This window comes from Solanum verrucosum, unplaced genomic scaffold, assembly GCF_900185275.1.
Source record: "Solanum verrucosum unplaced genomic scaffold, falcon-dt-bn FXZP01000038.1, whole genome shotgun sequence".
NCBI lineage: Eukaryota > Viridiplantae > Streptophyta > Magnoliopsida > Solanales > Solanaceae > Solanum > Solanum verrucosum.
In genome coordinates, this window is record NW_026020564.1 from 1,056,835 (window position 1) to 1,076,075 (window position 19,241).

Consider the following 19,241-nt stretch of genomic DNA (forward strand, 5'->3'; position numbering starts at 1 on the left):
GACTGAGACTCGACGAGCTTAACACTGAAGCTTCCACCACCACCTTGATTTCACAAGATTCCGATGAACTCAAAAAATTAAAAATTATGTTTTTCTGAACTCTTGAGCTTAAAATTTTGAAGCCATTTGAGGGATGTATTAGAGGATGAAATCGTGTCCTTAATCACTTGAGCATGAAGAACTATTTATTGAAAAAATTAGAGCGTTATGGGAAGGAAAAGTGATAGGAAATTTGGAAATTTTCAAATTCCTTTGAGAAGACAAATTGTAGGTGAGAATAGAGATAGAGTGACCTTTTCAGATTGATTTGAAGAGATGGAGACGTATCGGAGGCCATTAATGGCAGAATCCATCGAACAAAGCTTGAACCTTATGGTTTTTCCAGGTTTTTCTTCCTTTTCCGAGGTCATCAGTGGAGAGGTGACTTGGTGCGGCTCTGACATCATCAAAAAGGGAAAAGGGACATTGGAGGTGGGGGAACAACCGCTTATCTGCCGATTTTTTTGCCAAATCCGGCGGACTTTAAGGTGAAGAAGACGAGTGCAGGGGTCGCTATTCTCAATTTTTGCTGGAGAAGAAGACGAACATAGGGGTCAGGTCGTTCGGGTACTACTATTCGCTGATGGGTCGGGCGATTGGGTATTGTACCGATGCTGAATTGGAAATTGGAATGTATTGATGAAATGGGTTTCTTTTGGTGGGATGGGCTGGTTTTCCTGGGATTGTATTGTATTGAGGTGGGTCTTTGGTGGAGAATTGAGTTGGGCTGGATTAATTGTAATTGGAATGGGTTTTTGGGCTGAGTTTTTTGTTGTTAAAATGTATATATGGGCTGGAAATTGGAATCAAGGAAGAGTAAAATTTAGAAGTTAGCCAAATATTTGATTTAGGGAATTTAACTAAAATTTAGACAAGACGAAATCATATTAATTAATTAACGAACTTCTTAATTTTAAAGAAAATAAAATAATTAATTTAATTATAAACTAATAACTCAAAAATATAAGTATTAGTTAACTAAACCAATTAACCAACCACTTAAGTAAAACTAAAATCTTTTTGTTTAGACGATTTTTCAATAAAAATACACTAATTATATACATAACTATATAAAACGTATATATTATTTAAAATTATAAAAAATGATGAAACTATTTAAAATAACATGCAAACTATTTTTTTGAAATTTTATGAAACTAATTATTTTAAATCGCTCTAAATTAAAGAAGCTCGATGATTAATCTATATTGTGGAGGTCCAAAATTGGGTATCAATAGTGGTCATAATCAATACTGAGCCTTGGACCACATACCATTAGTAGAAGAAATGAGAATAATAACGTTAAGGCAATGACAATGACATAAGGAGCTATGTAACATCAATGGATTACTTATGAGAATGACACAACTGACTTTAATTGACTAAGAGTAGAATTCACCAAGCTTGCTTTTGCAAATACCATTTCCATACTAGCACATAGAAGGAGGATAATTATACAAATGTAGAGTAATGAACATATAATGAAGTAATTTGACACGCTAAGGAGAGGGGAAAATATTGTTATCCATATTGGAGATCATGTGTTGCCACTATGTTTCTTTTACCAGGAATATAACTTAGGAAATTAACTTTGTTATTATTAATCGAAAATATCAGATTTCATGCCAAGGAATATGGAATCGAATAGCCTTACATACCTTATTTTCTGACCAATACAACTATCACGATTCAGCCTCTTTTTTTGGGTGCTAATCTACAATATAAGTCATGATTAAGCTAATGTTAGCAGCTAATCACATTAAGGGCCTCAAAAAATAGTAGCTAAACACTTGACGGACTGCAGGCCCATACAATCCTTACACAAACAGTGAACCACCAGACCCTTCTTCTATATATTAATACAACTTCATAAATCTTTTGCCAAGATACCCAAGCTGCCCTCAACAACAATATACATAAGGCAACCACTATCAATCCCCAAAAATCCTTCATCATAATAGGAGAATATTGAAATCAAGGATTCATCACCATCCATAAGTTCTTGACAAATTTACACAAAATTCTCCACCCCAAACCTGTATTTAAAGAGAGGCAAAAAAGGGCAGCAGCCTTACCTTAGTTTTTGGAAATTTATCCTCTAAACTTGTACTTCAAGAACTTAAACTCACCTTCAAACTTTTACTTGAAAAGGGGGACAATATTTAAGAACCCTAATGTGTTTTAGGGCTATTGTTTGAAACCAATAAAGACCAAGAAAGAAACTTAATAAATCTGAAATTTTACAAGTTAACAATGAAGCATAGGATTTGATCTTTATCCCTTTAAAAGAGAGTTGCATTGCCCGACTTTCTTGGTCAATTTTGGGCCATATATTGTGAAGTAGATGACCCACCTACTTAACCTTTTAACTTGGTCCTTTGAGGACTTCAACACGTGTTGGACCTTTCTGCCAATTATCCCTTTATTTTTGTCAATTTGGGCCATAATTAATGCAAGTAGGTCATCCACCTACTTGGAATTTTCACTTGGGCCTTTTAGGACTTAAGAATATTGGTCATTGGTTGTCCATTTTCCCCTTATTCTTATACTCAACTTGGTCCAAATTAATGCAAGTAGGTGGTAGTGTACTTGGCCCAATTACATGGTCAAAATAGTCTTCGTAGGTGATGCACCTATTTGGTCCTTTGGGCTGGTCAATAAGTGAAAATGGGTGATGCACCTACTTGTCACCTACTTGCTTAGTTAAGTCAAGCTAGCAACTACTAATTTTATTTTATTTTCTAAATCATACTTTCATTTGCTTTAACTTAACACTTCACCTTAAACTTTAAGCTCAAATACGACCTTACTATCTCAAGTTTAAATGCTTTCATTGAAGTTGACTTAGAGTATACATGTTGCGTGCAAGGCAAATAACACCTTCCAATCTATTTTAAACCAACACTACTCATCTAAGAAATATGGTCCCTCCCCTATACCATAATTTTATGTCAAGTGTCGTGTGAATAAAAGTAGTATATGGAGAATACAGAGCGTTACAGGTGCCAAGGGCACCAAGGGTGGAGCTCAGGGAGCTCGTAGTGGCTCTCATACTAGTGGTAACCTAGATAGTTCTATGTTATGACAGATAGATCCGAGGCAGAGGCTTCTGATACAGTGATCACAAGTACCGTTCCAATCTGTCATCGTTCTTCTACAGTATTATTTGACTATGGGTCAACTTATTCTTATATGTCTACTTATTTTACTGCGGGCATGGATAACGTATGTGAGTCCCTATCTGTGCCTATTAGTGTCTCTACACCGGTAGGCGATTCCTTAGTGGGGGATGAAGTGTACCAGGAGTGTGTAGTAACATTTGCTGATAGTGAGAGTCGGACGAACTTGATTTTTCTTGATATGCTTGACTTTGATGTGATTTTCGGTATAGATTGGTTATATCCTTTCTATGTGAGCCTCAAATACTATGTTAAGACCGTGACCTTATCCTACCATGGTCTACCTCGATTGTTATGGAAAGGTGCTCTGAGTTCGTATCTGAAGGGAGTGATAACCTTTCTTCACGCTCGTTGTATGATGGAGAAGTGATGCTTATCTTATTTGGATTATGTTTGTGATATTACTAAAGATCCATCCCATTTGGAGGCCACGATAGTGGTAAGAGAGTTCCTGGATATGTTTCCTATCCTACAGACTTACTGGTTGTTCCTTCTAATCATGATATTAATTTCAGGATTGACTTGGAGCCAGGCACTAAGCCCATTTCCATTCCTCCTTATCGGATGGCTCTGGTGAAGTTAAAAGAGTGAAAGTCTCAATTAGAGGACTTGTTGCAGAAAGGGTTTATTCGGCATAGTTTATCACCTTAGGGAGCACCAAACATATTTGTGAAGAAGAAGGATGGTAGTATGAGGATGTTTATTGATTCTCGATAGTTGAACAAAGTAACAGTCAAGAGTGAATATCATTTTCCTCGTGTTGATGATTTGTTTGACAAGCTTTAGGTTGCATCAGTGTTTTCTAAGATTGACTCGAGGTTGGGATATCATCAGTTGAGAGTACATGATTCTGATATTTCGAGGACTGCCTTTATGACTCGCTATAGGCATTATGAGTTTATAGTCATGTCATTCAGGCTGACTAATGCCCTAACTGCTTTTATGGAGTTGGTGAACAGAGTATTTTGGCCCTATATGGATTCCTTTGTTCGTGTTTATTGATGATATCTTGGTTTATTCCAAGAATGAGGCCGATCAAGTTCGTCACTTGAGGATCGTTCTTCAGAGATTGACAAAGGAGAAATTATATGCCAAATTCTCTAAGTGTGAGTTTTGGCTTGATTTCGTAAGTTTCTTGGGTCATGTGGTGTCTAAGGAAGGTTTTATGATTGATTCAGCCAATGTGGCGACAGTTCATGATGGGCAAGACCCACTTCTCCTACCGAGATTTAGAGTTTTATCAGTTTAGTGAGTTATTATCATCGGTTTGTTTAGAGTTTCTCTTCTATTGGAGCTCCACTAACTAAGTTGACTCAGAAAACTATTGTATTTCTGTGGAATGATGAGTGTGAGGCGAGCTTTCAAAAGCTCAAAGAATTATGGACTTTAGCACCTATCTTAGCACTACCCAAAGAGGGTGTGTAATTTGTGGTATTCAGTGATTCTTCAGGTGTTGGTCTAGGTGGAGTATTGATGAAAAATGGGAGAGTCATAGCATATGCTTCTCGTTAGTTGAAGGTACATGAGAAGAACTGACCTACTCATGATTTAAAGTTAGCGATAGTGGTCTTCGTGTTGAAGTTATGGAGACATTATCTCTATGGCGTGCATTGTGAGATATTTACCAATCAACGTAGCCTTAAGTATCTCTTTTCTCAGCAGAATTTAAATATGAGGCAGCGTAGATGGTTGAAATTGTTGAAAGACTATGACATCACCATTCTTTATCATCCAAGCAAGGCAAACGTAGTAGCGAATGCTTTGAGTTAGAAGACTCCTACAATGGGTAGCTTAGCCTTTCTTAAGGCAGAAGAGAGACATTTGGCCTTATAGGTTCAGTCATTGGCTGGACAGTTGGTTCGACTTGATATTTCTACACCTCACCTTGTTTTAGCCTTTGTTGAGGCTAGATCAACCTTGATGGATAAGATTTGTGCCCACCAGTTTGAGGATGACAAGTTGTGACAATTCGGGACATAGTGTTGAAAGGTGAAGCTAAATTAGTGCCTCCTAATCTCGATGGAGTTTTGAGAATTTGTGGCCGTATATGTGTTCCTAGAGTTGGTGGTTGGGTACACATGAAAATAGAGGAGGATCATTGTTCTAAATACTCTATTCACCTAGGAGCAGCTAAGATGTATCATGATTTGAAGCAACACTATTGGTGGTGTGGTATGAAGAGAGACATTGTGGACTTTATGGACAAGTGTTTAAACTGTCAGCAAGTGAAGTATAAGCATCAAAGATCGGGTAGTACGATGCAAAGGATGCCCATCCCTGGGTGGAAATGGGAGCGCATTACTATGGACATTGTGATTAATTACCCTTCACTTTGGGTAGATTTGAATCTGTGTGGGTCATTATGGATCGTTTGACCAAGTTAGCTCATTTCATCCCGGTGAAGACTAATCATAATGCAGAGCAGTTGGCTAGGATTGACATCCGTGAGATTGCTCGGTTATATGGAGTGCCCATTTCCATTATGTCTAATAGGAGTGCTCAATTTACCTCTCATTTCTTGAGTTCTATGCAGGAGCAGATAGGTACCAATTTGGAGTTAAGTACCGTTTTCCACCCTTAGACTGATGGTTAGTCAAAGTGGACTATCCAGGTGCTTGAGGATATGCTTCGGTCTCGTGTCATGGACTTTGGTAGTCATTAGGACAAATCCCTACCTCTCTTGCAAAGTTTTTTTATGACAACAATTATCATTCCAACATTCAGACGGCAACGTTTGAGGCTTTGTATGGGAGGAGGTGTAGATCTCCCATTGGTTGGTTTGATTCCTTTGGAGTTCGACCTTGAGGAACTTATTTGTTAGAGACTCCATGGATAGAGTGAAGTTGATTCAGCAGTGCTTTATGACCGCACAGAGTAGGCAGAAGATCTATACAGATAAGTGTGTAAGTGATGTGTCCTTTGCTATTGGGGAGAGGGTTTTGCTTAAGGTGTCCACCCACCAAAGGTGTGATGAGGTTCGTAAAGAAAGGAAAGCTAATTTTGTGGTTTATTGGACCTTTTGAGATTTTGAGAAAGTGTGGAGAGGTAGCCTATAGATTGGCCTTACCTCTGAGCCTTTCAGAGGTTTACCCCGTGCTCCATGTTTTGATGCTTAAGTAATTTAATCATGATGATTCAGTGGTATTCTATTGCTTTGGATTAGAATATGTCCTTTGTAAAGGAGCCAACTACTATCTTGGATAAGCATACTAGACCTTGAGATCAAAGAATATTGACTAAGTTAAAGTGTAATAGAGGCACCAACCTATTGAGGAGGCAACGCGGGAGGTGGAGTTTGACATGCGTCGTAGATACCCTTAGCTTTTCATCCCTCCAGGTATCATATTTTGCTTTTCGTTCGGGAATGAACGCGTGTTTTAGTGATGGATAGTGTAATGTCCTATTTCCTGTGAATTTTCTTTTAATTGTGAAATGACAATTTTACCCTTCCCCTTATATGTTTCATGCTTAGTTTGGGTTACGAGAATGGTTGTTGTGATCCCCAATGTGATCGGGTGTGTTTTTGGTGATTTCGCCCTTTTTGAATTGAGAATTTTTTATATGGTTGACTTTGGTCAACATTATAAGTTCCAAGCGTAGTATAGGGATTCCGCTAGTTGTATTGAGTCTGAAACGTCAAGATTGGTCTAGTAAGGTGATCGGTTAGAGTCTCGAGACCTTAGGTTGTGGTTTGAATATTTAGGTAAAAAGTTAAATTTTGGCCTAAATGGGTTTCGAGGGGTATTTTGGTCATATCCATCTTTTTTTTAAATCCGATGATTCCATTGTTTCCAACACATATTTTATGATTAATTTTCACTATTGGTTCGTGTTTATAGGATTCCGAATGAGTTTCGAGGGCCAAAAAGATGTTTTCAAGGTTGCTGGTGCACACTCATAGTGGCAAAAAATAGACTTTTAGCTACGAAAAATGGGTTTTAGTGACGACATCGCTGAGTTAAGTATCTATTCAAACCCATTTCATATTTTTAACATTTTGGGCGCTAAAAAAATTGGTTTGAGGTGATTATTGATGTATTTTTCTTTCATAATCATTGGGTACATATTTCTAACCCTATTTTAATCTTTTCCCAAGAATATCCCTTTTATATTTCTTTTTTATATCCATTAAGTTGAGATTTTAAACCTAAAATAGAGAAAAATCAAAAATTGTTGATTTGAAGGTCGATATGGAATGTGTTTTCATTGATTTTTGGGATTTAAGGTCTTTGTATTGTGGGTAAACTATTTTGACAAAGTTTTTCTGAAATTTCTCATTTTGACCGCATTTCAAATGTGGGTTTTGGGGTTTTTCTCACAAAGTTGGAAAAGTAGTAATTTCTTGATTTAGAGCTCGATTCTTGTGTGTTATTATTTTTTAAAGGGTTTTTAAACCATGAACTCCTATTGACTTGTTGAACTTGATTTTCAACTAAAAGTATGATTTTACTCTTTTGATTTCCGAAGTGTTTTTTGAACTATTTTATCCCCGATTTCAAATCTTATCAATATGGGTATCATTGGACACCTTTTGATGAGCTTTTTCCATTCTTGATAGTCGAGGATCATTTTGATTAGCAAGTGTTTGAGGATTTGCTTCGATAGAGTTGTTCGGGTGAAATTTCGACCTTGAGGTAGGTTTGTCTATCCTTCTGCTAGTTTAGGATTGGGTAATTGATCATTCTTATGTCTTAGGCTGTGAGATGGGATTGTAGCATGATTTTGGGCTGTAAATTGTATTGTGTTGCCCATGCAGGGATTGATTGTATTATGTTGACCGTGTGGGGGTTATATGTATTGTTTAGCATGTGTTAATGACTTAATTGTTATTCTATTTGCTTTGAGAGCATTGATTCATGAGTTGCCTGTGAGAGAGGTTTGTAATGTTGTTTGACTTGTAATGACCAAGTGTGGTGCTGAGTTAGAAACTTTATAATGCTTTGAGTAAATGAAATGCTTTCTAAACGGAATTTACTTATTTCAAATGAACTCTCTCCCACTATTTTTCATATGAGGGTGTATATCATGATTCAAATGAGTATTGAGAAATTTAGACTGTTGATACATGTTGAGTTGATTATTGTCTCCATGTTATATGTCACGACCCGGGAGCACCCCCAAGTCGTAACAAGGCGTACTCGACCCCGAAGGGGTCTTATACAAGCCACATAGTCATTCATTGCATTCAATAATGATAATAGTGCGGAATTAAAAACTTATTTACATCCAAACATTCAAGCTTCATTAAAACAACTTTAAAAACACACAGCGGAAGTCTAAGTCTCACATGGCCATCTTAGACACAATCACAAAACATAAGTAGGGACACGACCCTTTTACAATCAAAAGAAGTCTATTAAGTCTATTACAAGGACCTTATCATAAAATTAGAATAGAAAAGTCTTGTCCTCGACATATGAGGACATACCACAAGATCTTGGAAGAACTTCAAGTTCCAAGCTTACTATAGAACCCGCTCATTTTCCAGAACCTACACTAGTAGAAAATAGAGAAATATGGAATTAGCACAATTAAGTACTAAGTATGATGACCATGCAAAACATGCTTTAAAAGGGACATTTTGGCTAGAAACCATGCATTATGCCACTTTTTGAAGTATCATGAACAGTTGCATAAAAGACATACAAGACAAGCATAAACATCAAGTAAGTCATAATATCACCTTTAAACAATATCAACATGAAAACCTTTACCTTGGACCTTCACCTCAAGAAACCCTTATGCTATACCTCGTGCAATGTATGGATGGCGTCCCATACCACCATCCATACTAAGGCACCACATTTAGGTCACTTAAAGTAACTTATCATTCCTTTCTTTCACCTTTGCACAATATTCATACATAAGAGGTATATTATTAATTAAGACATGACAAGGGAAAATAACTCATAATATAACCCAAGTATAGCATGCATCTCATATTAAGCATTTGAAAGCCAACATTCTTTAATAACCTTATTTAGGCCACAATTGTGTCACATACATTAGGATTTAGAGAAACTCATTATGACCCTCTCCAAGCCTACTCGTGCAATGTATAGGTAGCATCCCATACTACTACCTACACTTTGTAGAGCCTATCAAGAAACCATAATGAAATTTCACATGATGGGAAGTAAGCATTTAACCGACATAGACCATGAGAGCTTGTCATGGAATCCGGTGTCATAAGTCCCCACACCGTAAAGAGGTGGTCTACTTGCCTAAGGAAGACCGGTATATATAGCTTAATGGATCCACTAGCTACCTATGCGGGCACATAGTTTATGGGATAAGGTAGACGATCATTGAAACTCATGCCTAACCATTGGGGGAGTTTCCATCTAACCAAATCCACTCGGTGCTTAGCCTACATTCCCATAGAATAGTTCGTTACCTTGACATTATCACATATGAGAGGTGCCATTGGCCTACCAACTCCAAATTACATTCATTAACACGTGAAACGGTGCTTTAAGCCTACCGTTTCAAGGTTCATTTAGGAAAGCTCATTAACTCCTCTTGAAAGGGTGCCATGGGCCTACCGGTTCAAGTCTCATCATTAACCTTCATGGAAAGGTGTCATAGGCCTACCGACTCCAAGGTTCATTACTATCATTAATGGAAGGGTGCGATAAGCCTACCGATTCCAAGGTTCATTATTATCATGAGTGGAAGGGTGCTACTAGCCTACCGATCTGAGGATTCAACAACCAATAATATAATCATTTAAACAAGAAAATGATGCATAAGCTCTACCAATTCGAGATATGCAATAAATTGGAGAATCCTTCATATTCTATCATCAACATTCATGAGTGTCAAATTGAGAAAAATCCTTTCAATAATAACACATTTACGTTCATAACATGATCACATTAGCTCCATTGAATGTCCATGCATAAAAATGTCATGTAACACTTATATTTCTCATACTATGCCTTCAAGGCCATGGTCACAATACATTTCATAATTAAACACCTCCACCATAAGTGGATCAAACCAAGCAAGAACAATTTTTTTATCCATAATATGAGATTAAGCCAACTTACCATCCTCCAAAGCCATAATCAACAACACTCAAGTCCCAACCATTTTTCTTACCACAAGAGAATTCTTCCATAACTTGCCCATAAGGCCACAATCCTCAATTATCCATATACCAACAATTCATCATAAATAGGTATAGAAAACCATATAAATCAACAATACAATCCAATCTAAACACAATTTCATCAACATTAAATCATAGGCATTAAACCCACTTCATTAGCAAATTCTAGGCTTTTAATGAAAACATGGGTTCTTGAAGAAGTTTCATATAAAAATCATCTTGAAATCATAAATAGAACTTCAATTCACCAATATAATGACTTTGAAAACATTTTACCCATGAACCCATACCTAGAATAGAAAATAGAAGTTTTGTTCTTTGAAGACTTTTGAAACCCTTTTGAATGGACTCCTTGAAGGAAAGATAATCAAGGGTCAAGGGTAACCATACCTTTGTTAAGATTCCCCAAGAAAATTGATGAAGAAACCACCTTCAATCCAAGCCCTAGCTCCAAGTTCTTGACCTTCTTAAAATGGAGGATTGTAGAGAGAAAAGTATTTGAGAGGAGGTGAGTTCTTTTTTAATTCTAATTGGAGTGGCTTAAAATGGAAGAATTTGGTCTAGAAGGGTTTTATAATTAATAGGAAAGGCATATAATAAAAGGGGATCAACTTAGGAAAATAAATAAGGACCCACTTAAAAGTTCCACCAAACCCGTCTAAGCTCGCCCTTTTTGACAGTGCTTCACTATTTTGGGCATAACTTTTTACTCCGAGATCGGAAAAGGGCAAACTCAGTGGCGTTGGAAAGAGGACTCAGATACCTTTAATTGGATAGGTAATGGTCCACCTAATTCATTTTGAGCTAAAAGATATGACCATTTAAAGTTGACCCTCACTCCTAACTTAAAACTAAAAACTGTTTTTTTTTTTTTTGGGGACTGTTTTGAGGGTCTCGGTTCTAAATGATTTCATGACCTAGCTTAAGGTCTTACTAGCTTATAAAGGTGATTAATCAACTAGCTAATCAACCCCTTAAGCCCTTAAACAACACTCCAAACTTCAACGACAAGACCCTTACAACTTACTAGTTCAAACGACTAGTTTCCGGACTCAATGTCATTTCTCATCATTTCATCAAGTTCTCAACTCCAAACTCACATGTGAGGCTCTAGTTTCACTAGTTCATTTTTTTTTGGGTCGTTACATTATATATGTGTTGTGATGCATCCATCCTTATTTATCATATCATGTTCTTGGGACATTGTGAAAACTGTGGAGATTCTTTTTGAGAAAGAAAATGAGACACCTTTTTATATTCATGACCATGCCGAGGTGGCAAGTTGATGAGATATTGAGATTATGATTCGGTATATGGAGTGTGAGTCCTCCATGGATCTTTGATTGGGAGCCTTAGCTCGACAAGGTGTATACGATAGGTTTTGCACAACCTTGATTCAACTGTACCACCACGTCATTGCATCATCTCATTACATTGCATTAATCATTTGAATTTCTTGACTTGTCTGTGATATCAGAACTGTTGTTATTTTATGTGTTTACTTTACTCGCGTTGTTCATTATAAATTGGCGGCGCTGATGTCGGAATGAGACTTTTTTGTATGCAGGTGAAAACGTTCCTTAGTACTTTTCATAAGTTGATTAATTCCTTTTGCTCAGTCGGCCATGCCTATTGATTACTTGTGGATTGTACTCACCCCTACTTTTGTATCATTTTTTATGTAGATTCTAGTCAGGGTACTCCCTGCGGTGGCTGATTGTGTCTAGCTTTGGTGTTCCTGGATCACCATTAGTCCCATTTTTATTTTTTTTTAGTCTTGGTTTGTTTTCAGAGATTTGTGATGTGTTTCATACTCTAAAGTTGTATTAGATGTTCTTTATACTTACGCTACCAGGTTTGGGGATATTCTTTGTTATTTTCCATCGTTTGTAGCATGAATTCCCTTTGGGAGTCTCGTATGTGTGTTATTTTCGACTTACACATCATTTTGGGGGTTTACGAGGTGTGTGCTATCATGACCTCGACTTTTGATTTGTGACAATGGAGGTCGAAGATTAGAATGCGCAAGAGGTTAGTAAAAAGACTGGTGTATTTCTTTTGTATTCTCATAGTAATAGTATTATTCTTTATATTTTCCCTTACTTTTAGATTTTTATTACTACTTGTTACTTTTTAAAACTTGTTATTTTTTACTTAAATAATACTATATTTTATTTGATTAATTACACTTTTAAATGTTACTTTTTTAAAATTACCATTTATGACATAAGTTTAGGCCTAATTGTGTTTAGTGTCCTTTTCTAGGTAAAGAAGAAAAATGCTACTTCGTCTCTCCCAAAAACCCTTACTAGAGACTTTTGAAATGACACTTTCTCCTTACCACACGCTTTCGAAATGACACTTGATCCTTACCAGAAGCTTTCGAAACGGTACTTTCTCCGTTGGGGGTACATTTTGCCAATCTTCCTCTTGTTTTATGCCGCTCTTCCACCAGGGGAGGACCTAGAGTCTTGCCGAGGGGTTCACCCGAACCCCCTCGGCAAAAAATTATGTTATATATTTAAGGTATTTTTATGTTTATATATTGATTTTGAACATCCTGAATATAAGATTAGAGGTTGGTTTAGTGGTTGAGGGGTTCAAACCTCAAATCTTAAGCACTGCTCTTTTTTTTTTGAACCCCCTTAATGAAAATTCTGGATCCGCCGCCACTGTCTTCCACTGTTGATTTCTCTGTTTTTGTGTTTTTTTATTAAAGTAATTTCTGTTTTTCTTCCAGTTCTTTTTTTTTTGTTTTGGTGTTGTCTGAGTTGTCTGTGAGTCATCTTCTTCTATTTAAGTTAATTTTTTCATTTTTTTCAAAATATTTTGCATTTATGATAGTTTGTCTGTTGAAAAATTTGGTGTTGCTTTTTTGTTTTTTTTTTAGAAATTCTCTGCGATGGACGCCCAAATACCCTCAAGAGTTAATACCTCAAATTTTTAGTGACGTGGCAAGCCACGTGGGACTAATCCTTCCACCTAAGCGTTGTCAATTAGGATTTGCTATAAAAGAACTAAATCTTTAGCGGCGACAGCGGTCGCCACAAAAGCTCAGAATATCTTCACTAAAGGGTTTTTAACATTAAATTTCAATTTTGTGTTTTTTTTTCTTAATTGTTTGTAAAAAAACAAAAATAATATCGATTAAGGAGGAGTTTGAAGAAACTATATGTTTTATTTTTATGTCATATGTAAATGTATAAAATGTACAATGATGCATTATGTAGTAGGAGATTTGAATCGAGAAGTAATTTTCATGATTTTCATAATAATATTGGATTTTTTAATATTGATAGTGCAAGTTATTTGTTTTGGAAAATTAGGTTGCAACCGAAAATTAATTATCATATATATTTTTTTTTGAAAAAATAGATTTTACTAGCGAATGACTTTTGCTGCGTTAGTCGCCTCTAAAAATCACTCATAACCTTAGTGGCAATTTTTTGGGATGATGTGGCGACTTTGTCGCCGCTAAAGGTCAAATTCTTTTGCGGTGAATCCTAGGTGGCAACGCTTAGGTGGAGGGATTAGTTAACTCTTGAGGGTATTTGTGGTCTCTTAGAATATTGGCGGGGGTATTTTTTTTATCCCAAAATGTAATGGAGACTATAAGTGGTCAATTTCACATATTTTGACATTTTTCCCAATAGAGAATTAGATTGAAGTTGGTTGTCTGAATAAATAGAGAACTCTATCTTTAAAGAGTAAAATAGAATATAGGATTGGAGATGTCCTAACGAAACCGTCAAAATTCCATTCTGAGTTAATCTTCCTCAAATTTTGACTTCGATCAAACTTTACAACTTCCCTATCTTCCAAAATGAAACTCATCCAAAACCCCTCTTCCCACTTCGGGAATCACATCACCCATCCCTGCAAATCCAAAATACTATATTGAATCTACAAGAAGGATCAAAACAATAAAAAATAACTGAAAACACAAAATAACCATAAGGATCGTTACGGCCGCGTTAGCAAAAAAAAAAAATCGTTCAAAAAAGCAATAAAATTGGTGAAGCTTTACGATTGTCCGGTAAAATGTTTGAGGCTATCTTAAGTAATTGCTCATCAAGTCAATTTTATTTTTTTTGGCATTTGTGTCAGCTCATGATCTAATTGATCAAAAGACATTTTAGCACATGTTCTTCTATGATAACGAGCGGAGAGCGGAGAGCAGAGAGCAGGGTACATGTTATAATTTGTTCAAAAGACATAATTATAAGTACATACTAATAATTATGATTATATTCAGATCTCTCTATAACAACATTTACATTATAATAGTTAAGTATTTTTGTAAACAGACTTTTGTGTTATGTTATATCATATTATATATCATGGCGGAGTCAGAATTTTTATTAAGGGTGTCAAAGAATAATAGTGTGTGGCTGTCAAGTGTCCAGGAATAATAGTGTGACTGTCAAAATAAAATAAAAAGTATATATATTGTGATGTTTGGGGTTTGAATCCGAGATTCCTTCATTCAAATGGACACTCATTACCACTGTGTCAAAGGCATAGCTTCTGTCAAAGATGTCCAACTTTAAATATATATTCTTTAAATATAGAATTTGACATATATATACAATGCAATTTTCCGACGAAGGGTATCCAATTGGACACCTTGAGGTGGCTGTGGCTACGCAATTGATTATATACGTTCTTTATAATAATATTTTGATATAGCAATAAGAAAATTTGAACAAACGAGATTGTTATGGAGAAGTTCGACTTTACTACATTCTTTTTAGTAGGGTTGGTACATTTGTACGTAGTATATACCAACAAGAAGTGTGAGTGCAAGGTCAATTTTAGGTGACCCGGAGGAAGCTTCTGTGCAATTTCCTTCTTATTATTTATCATGCCTTACAATTTCCTAGAAAATTCCATAGCTCACTTTATTTGGGACATTAATCAACGTCATCTCATTTTTTTCCTATTACTTTTAGCGTATCAACCAAGCATTCTACTTACCAACGGATCGTAATTTAAGACTTCAAAAAGTAGAGTCGGATTCATATTTAAAGTTTATTCACTTGTACGTATAATAACATTAAGTTAATATAATATCAAATTCACAGTTAAATATTTATAGAAATATAATAGATATTTTAGCACCTATAAAACTTAAATATATAGGTCTTGTACATACTGTTTGTCACACCACGGGAGTTGTTATCTGAACCGCAAAGAGATGGATGTCGAAGGCAAGACTACTAAATTTTTGTGAACCCCCATATATCCTCTATTGCTCAAGGGGCTGTTTTTTCATGTATAAATATACTGCAAGAATTATATATACATAGTGAATATTGTTATGTGGTGGATACATATGATGAAGTTTTATGCACAAATTATTTGCTTCAAGAATTTTTATTTTTGTTACTCTTATTGCGTTTTGTTACTCGAGATTTCATCTTCACAAAAAAAAAAAAAACACATTTTTATATAATTTATGTAGGGATTAATAGCAATAGGTAGTTTGTTTTTCGTATAAAGTACAAAAATCTCATATATTTGGAGGCTAATTAATTACATCTTATCCTAGAAGCTTTTTCAATTACAAAAATTTCAGATTTTTCATTGCTCTCGGATACGTTCATTGGTTGTCCGATACATTGCAAATGATACATTACTTAAGTTTATGTTGCGTCGGATACATCCCTTTGATGTCAAATACATTGGTCTTTACTGATTTTGTTGCGTTGAATACATTCCTCTGTTGTCGCATACATTGGTCTCTATAATGTTGTTGCGTCGGATACATCCCTTTGATGTCAAATACATTGAACCTTACTGATTCTGTTGCGTGGAATACATTCCTCTGTTGTCGGATATATTGGTCTCTATAATGTTGTTGCGTCGGATACATCCTCTGTTGTCAGATACATAATTATGAACATGATTCATAATGAGAGGGATGTATCTGAAAAGGAATAAGAATGTATCTGAGAGGAGATTTTTGTAATTTTTTAAAATAATAGAAAATTTTAAAGATTATAAAATTTTAAGTCGTGTATTTATGTATTTTTCTAATAAAACTAACCAAACATTGTAGTATAACTTATCTGGAATTTTTATATAATAAAACAAACGACCATTTACATATTTTGAAAGTACATTTGGAATTAGTTGGAACTTTCATAGTATATTACATAAGTGACTTTTCAACTTTTAGTGGTGTAGTTCAAATCTCAATACAGCTAAGCACTTTTTGGTCTATATAAATTGTCACAACTAGGAAGCAACAAACCAATTACTTCTACTTCACTTTGGGTTGAGAGTCTACATATTCATGGAATCAATTAGACTATCAAAATCTTTTAGTTTCTCTTCACATTATAAAAACCTTAGGGTAATTTTACCTAGGCTTAGATCAAAGTCTTCAAATTCAAGCCAAAGTTCTCCAAGAACTCCAAAATCATCAAAAAACATATCACGGCGAAATTCATCTAGAGAAGATGAGTTTAGAGAAGTATTTCGTCATTTTGACACCGATAACGATGGTAATTTTTAATGTAGTTGCAATATATATTATTTAAATTTAATTTTTGAATTTTGTTCTATTGTTACATTAATTTTGTTACTTTTGTTTTGTTCTATTGTTACATTAATTTTCTAATAGGTAAAATATCGGCTTTCGAGCTAAGAGCGTATTTTGGATCCATAGGAGAACACATGTCACATGAAGATGCTCAAGAAATCGTAGATGAACTCGATACGGATGGTGATAATTTCATAATTTTTGAAGATTTTAAGAAGTTGTTGATGCAAAAAGAAGGAAGTAGTGAAGAGGATGAATCGTTAAAGTCAGCATTTGAGATGTATGAACTTGAAAAAGGTTGTGGTCGGATTACACCTAAAAGTTTACAGAGAGTTTTAAGTCGTTTAGGGGATTCAAAATCTTACGACGAATGTGTTACTATGATCCAAGTATATGACATTGATGGTAACGGGGAACTTGATTATCATGAATTTCGCCAAATGATGACGACTTAATTAAAAGAAAAAAAAAACAAATAAATCAACAAAAATATAAAATAAATAAGAACATGATATTGAGTGGCTGAGACAACAAAAAGTAATGAAAATCTCAGGACTCGGGATGTCTATAATTAATTGTTCTTCTTATGATTGTAGTTTTGTAACATATTTTCTTGTAAATCCTTCAAAATATTATTTTTGGAACATCTACGGATGATAAATTAGAAGATTTTTTTTGTGCTTCTTGTTCTTGTGTGATGTACCAACAGAAGTTTCTCTAGCGATAGAACAAGTTATTCAACGACAAGATTTAATTTATTGGGTAAATTTCATAAATAGCTAAGAGTTGAAATATACTAAGCCTCCTTAGGTGTAGTTTACCTAACTACGTGTAATGTAACTAAAGTTTTAGTAGGTATGTCTACTTTGTTTGTATAGCTCACTGAAAATTTAATTTCTTATACAAATTGGACTCTTGACTTAATTAATGAGGCGGTAATATCGATTGTTAAAATTGTAAACAATCCCAAAAGTCACATTATATTATAGAGTTTCTTATCAAATATGACTTCAGTCAACTAAAGAAAAAAGAACTTTCTAAATAAACATGTCACTAAATCTTGTTAGAATAGAAATAAGAAAAAGAACAGTATATAAAATCCTACTTGAGAAAACAGTAGTATATAGAATCCTACTTCGAAAAGGATTAGTATTAGGAGTCCCATTTGGAAAAGGATTAGTATATGTAACCCAACCTGAAAAAGGATACTAGAGTGTCTATAAATAGGAATTATGTAGAGACACAATACAATTCGATAGTAATAATATTTTCTCTTTTTACTAAATTAAAACAAGATGAGGCAAAACGATTCAGTTGAAGAGTTTGTTGATGTTGCAATTGAAGCAGCTAAGAAAGGTGGAGAGATAATTCGCCATGGATTCTACAAGAGTAAGCATGTTGAGCACAAAGGAGTTGTTGATTTAGTAACAGAGACTGATAAGGCATGTGAAGATTTAATTTTTAATCATCTAAAGCAATGTTTTCCCAGTCATAAGTTCATTGGTGAAGAAACAACTGCTGCTGCTTCTGGAGATTTTGAGCTGACTGATGAACCAACTTGGATAGTTGATCCACTTGACGGAACGACCAACTTTGTGCACGGGTTTCCTTTTGTTTGTGTATCTATCGGTCTCACAATTGAAAAGAAACCAGTGGTTGGTGTTGTTTACAACCCAATTATTGATGAGATTTTCACTGCAATCGATGGGAGAGGTGCTTTTCTTAACGGGAAGCCTATTAAAGTATCTTCAGAGTCTCAACTTATAAAGGCTCTTGTTGCTACAGAGGTTGGAACAAACAGGGATAAGGCAATTGTAGATGCTACTACAGGGAGAATCAATAGATTGCTTTTCAAGGTTAGGTCCCTCAGGATGTCTGGTTCTTGTGCATTAAATCTATGTGGAGTGGCGTGTGGAAGGTTTGATCTCTTCTATGAAATTGAATTTGGTGGTCCTTGGGATGTCGCAGCTGGTGCTCTCATAGTCACAGAAGCTGGAGGACTCGTGCTTGATCCATCTGGTTCCGAATTTGACCTCACAGCTCGACGGGTAGCTGCTACAAACGCTCATCTCAAGGACGCTTTTATCAACGCCTTGAATGAATCAGAATGAGAATCATACCTTCATAAGACTATAGGAACAAGAATGCAATAATTATTTATACTGTGAATATTGTTATGCATAGATTATTTCCTTTAAGAATCTTTTTGTTTTTAGTTACTCTTATCCATATATATATTTAATACACATTATTACTATCATCAGTGTTTGAAGCAAGAATTTCGTTAAAAGTATTTCTCAAATCCATATATAGACCGTATAATTTTTTATTACATGATATAATTTCGAACAAAGATGTTCAA

The 19,241-nt window shown here is 35.2% G+C and overlaps 4 protein-coding genes across 4 annotated transcripts in view; 3 read left to right on the top strand and 1 right to left on the bottom strand.

Annotated features, from left to right (window-relative positions):
- Nucleotides 1-19,241, top strand: part of LOC125810249 (methyl jasmonate esterase 1-like) — a 364,593-nt gene that overhangs the window by 168,567 nt on the left and 176,785 nt on the right. The gene's annotated exons all lie outside the window — the stretch shown is intronic.
- Nucleotides 1-19,241, bottom strand: part of LOC125810235 (red chlorophyll catabolite reductase, chloroplastic) — a 1,038,333-nt gene that overhangs the window by 50,681 nt on the left and 968,411 nt on the right. The gene's annotated exons all lie outside the window — the stretch shown is intronic.
- Nucleotides 16,612-17,562, top strand: LOC125810241 (probable calcium-binding protein CML41). Its single transcript, XM_049489748.1, has 2 exons — nt 16,612-16,841; nt 16,961-17,562. Exons 1-2 carry the CDS (start codon nt 16,631-16,633, stop codon nt 17,332-17,334), a joined length of 585 nt encoding a protein of 194 aa, XP_049345705.1. The 5' UTR covers nt 16,612-16,630; the 3' UTR covers nt 17,335-17,562.
- On the top strand, nt 18,175-19,000 carry LOC125810239 (inositol monophosphatase 2). Its single transcript, XM_049489746.1, has one exon. It carries the CDS (start codon nt 18,175-18,177, stop codon nt 18,988-18,990), a length of 816 nt encoding a protein of 271 aa, XP_049345703.1. The 3' UTR covers nt 18,991-19,000.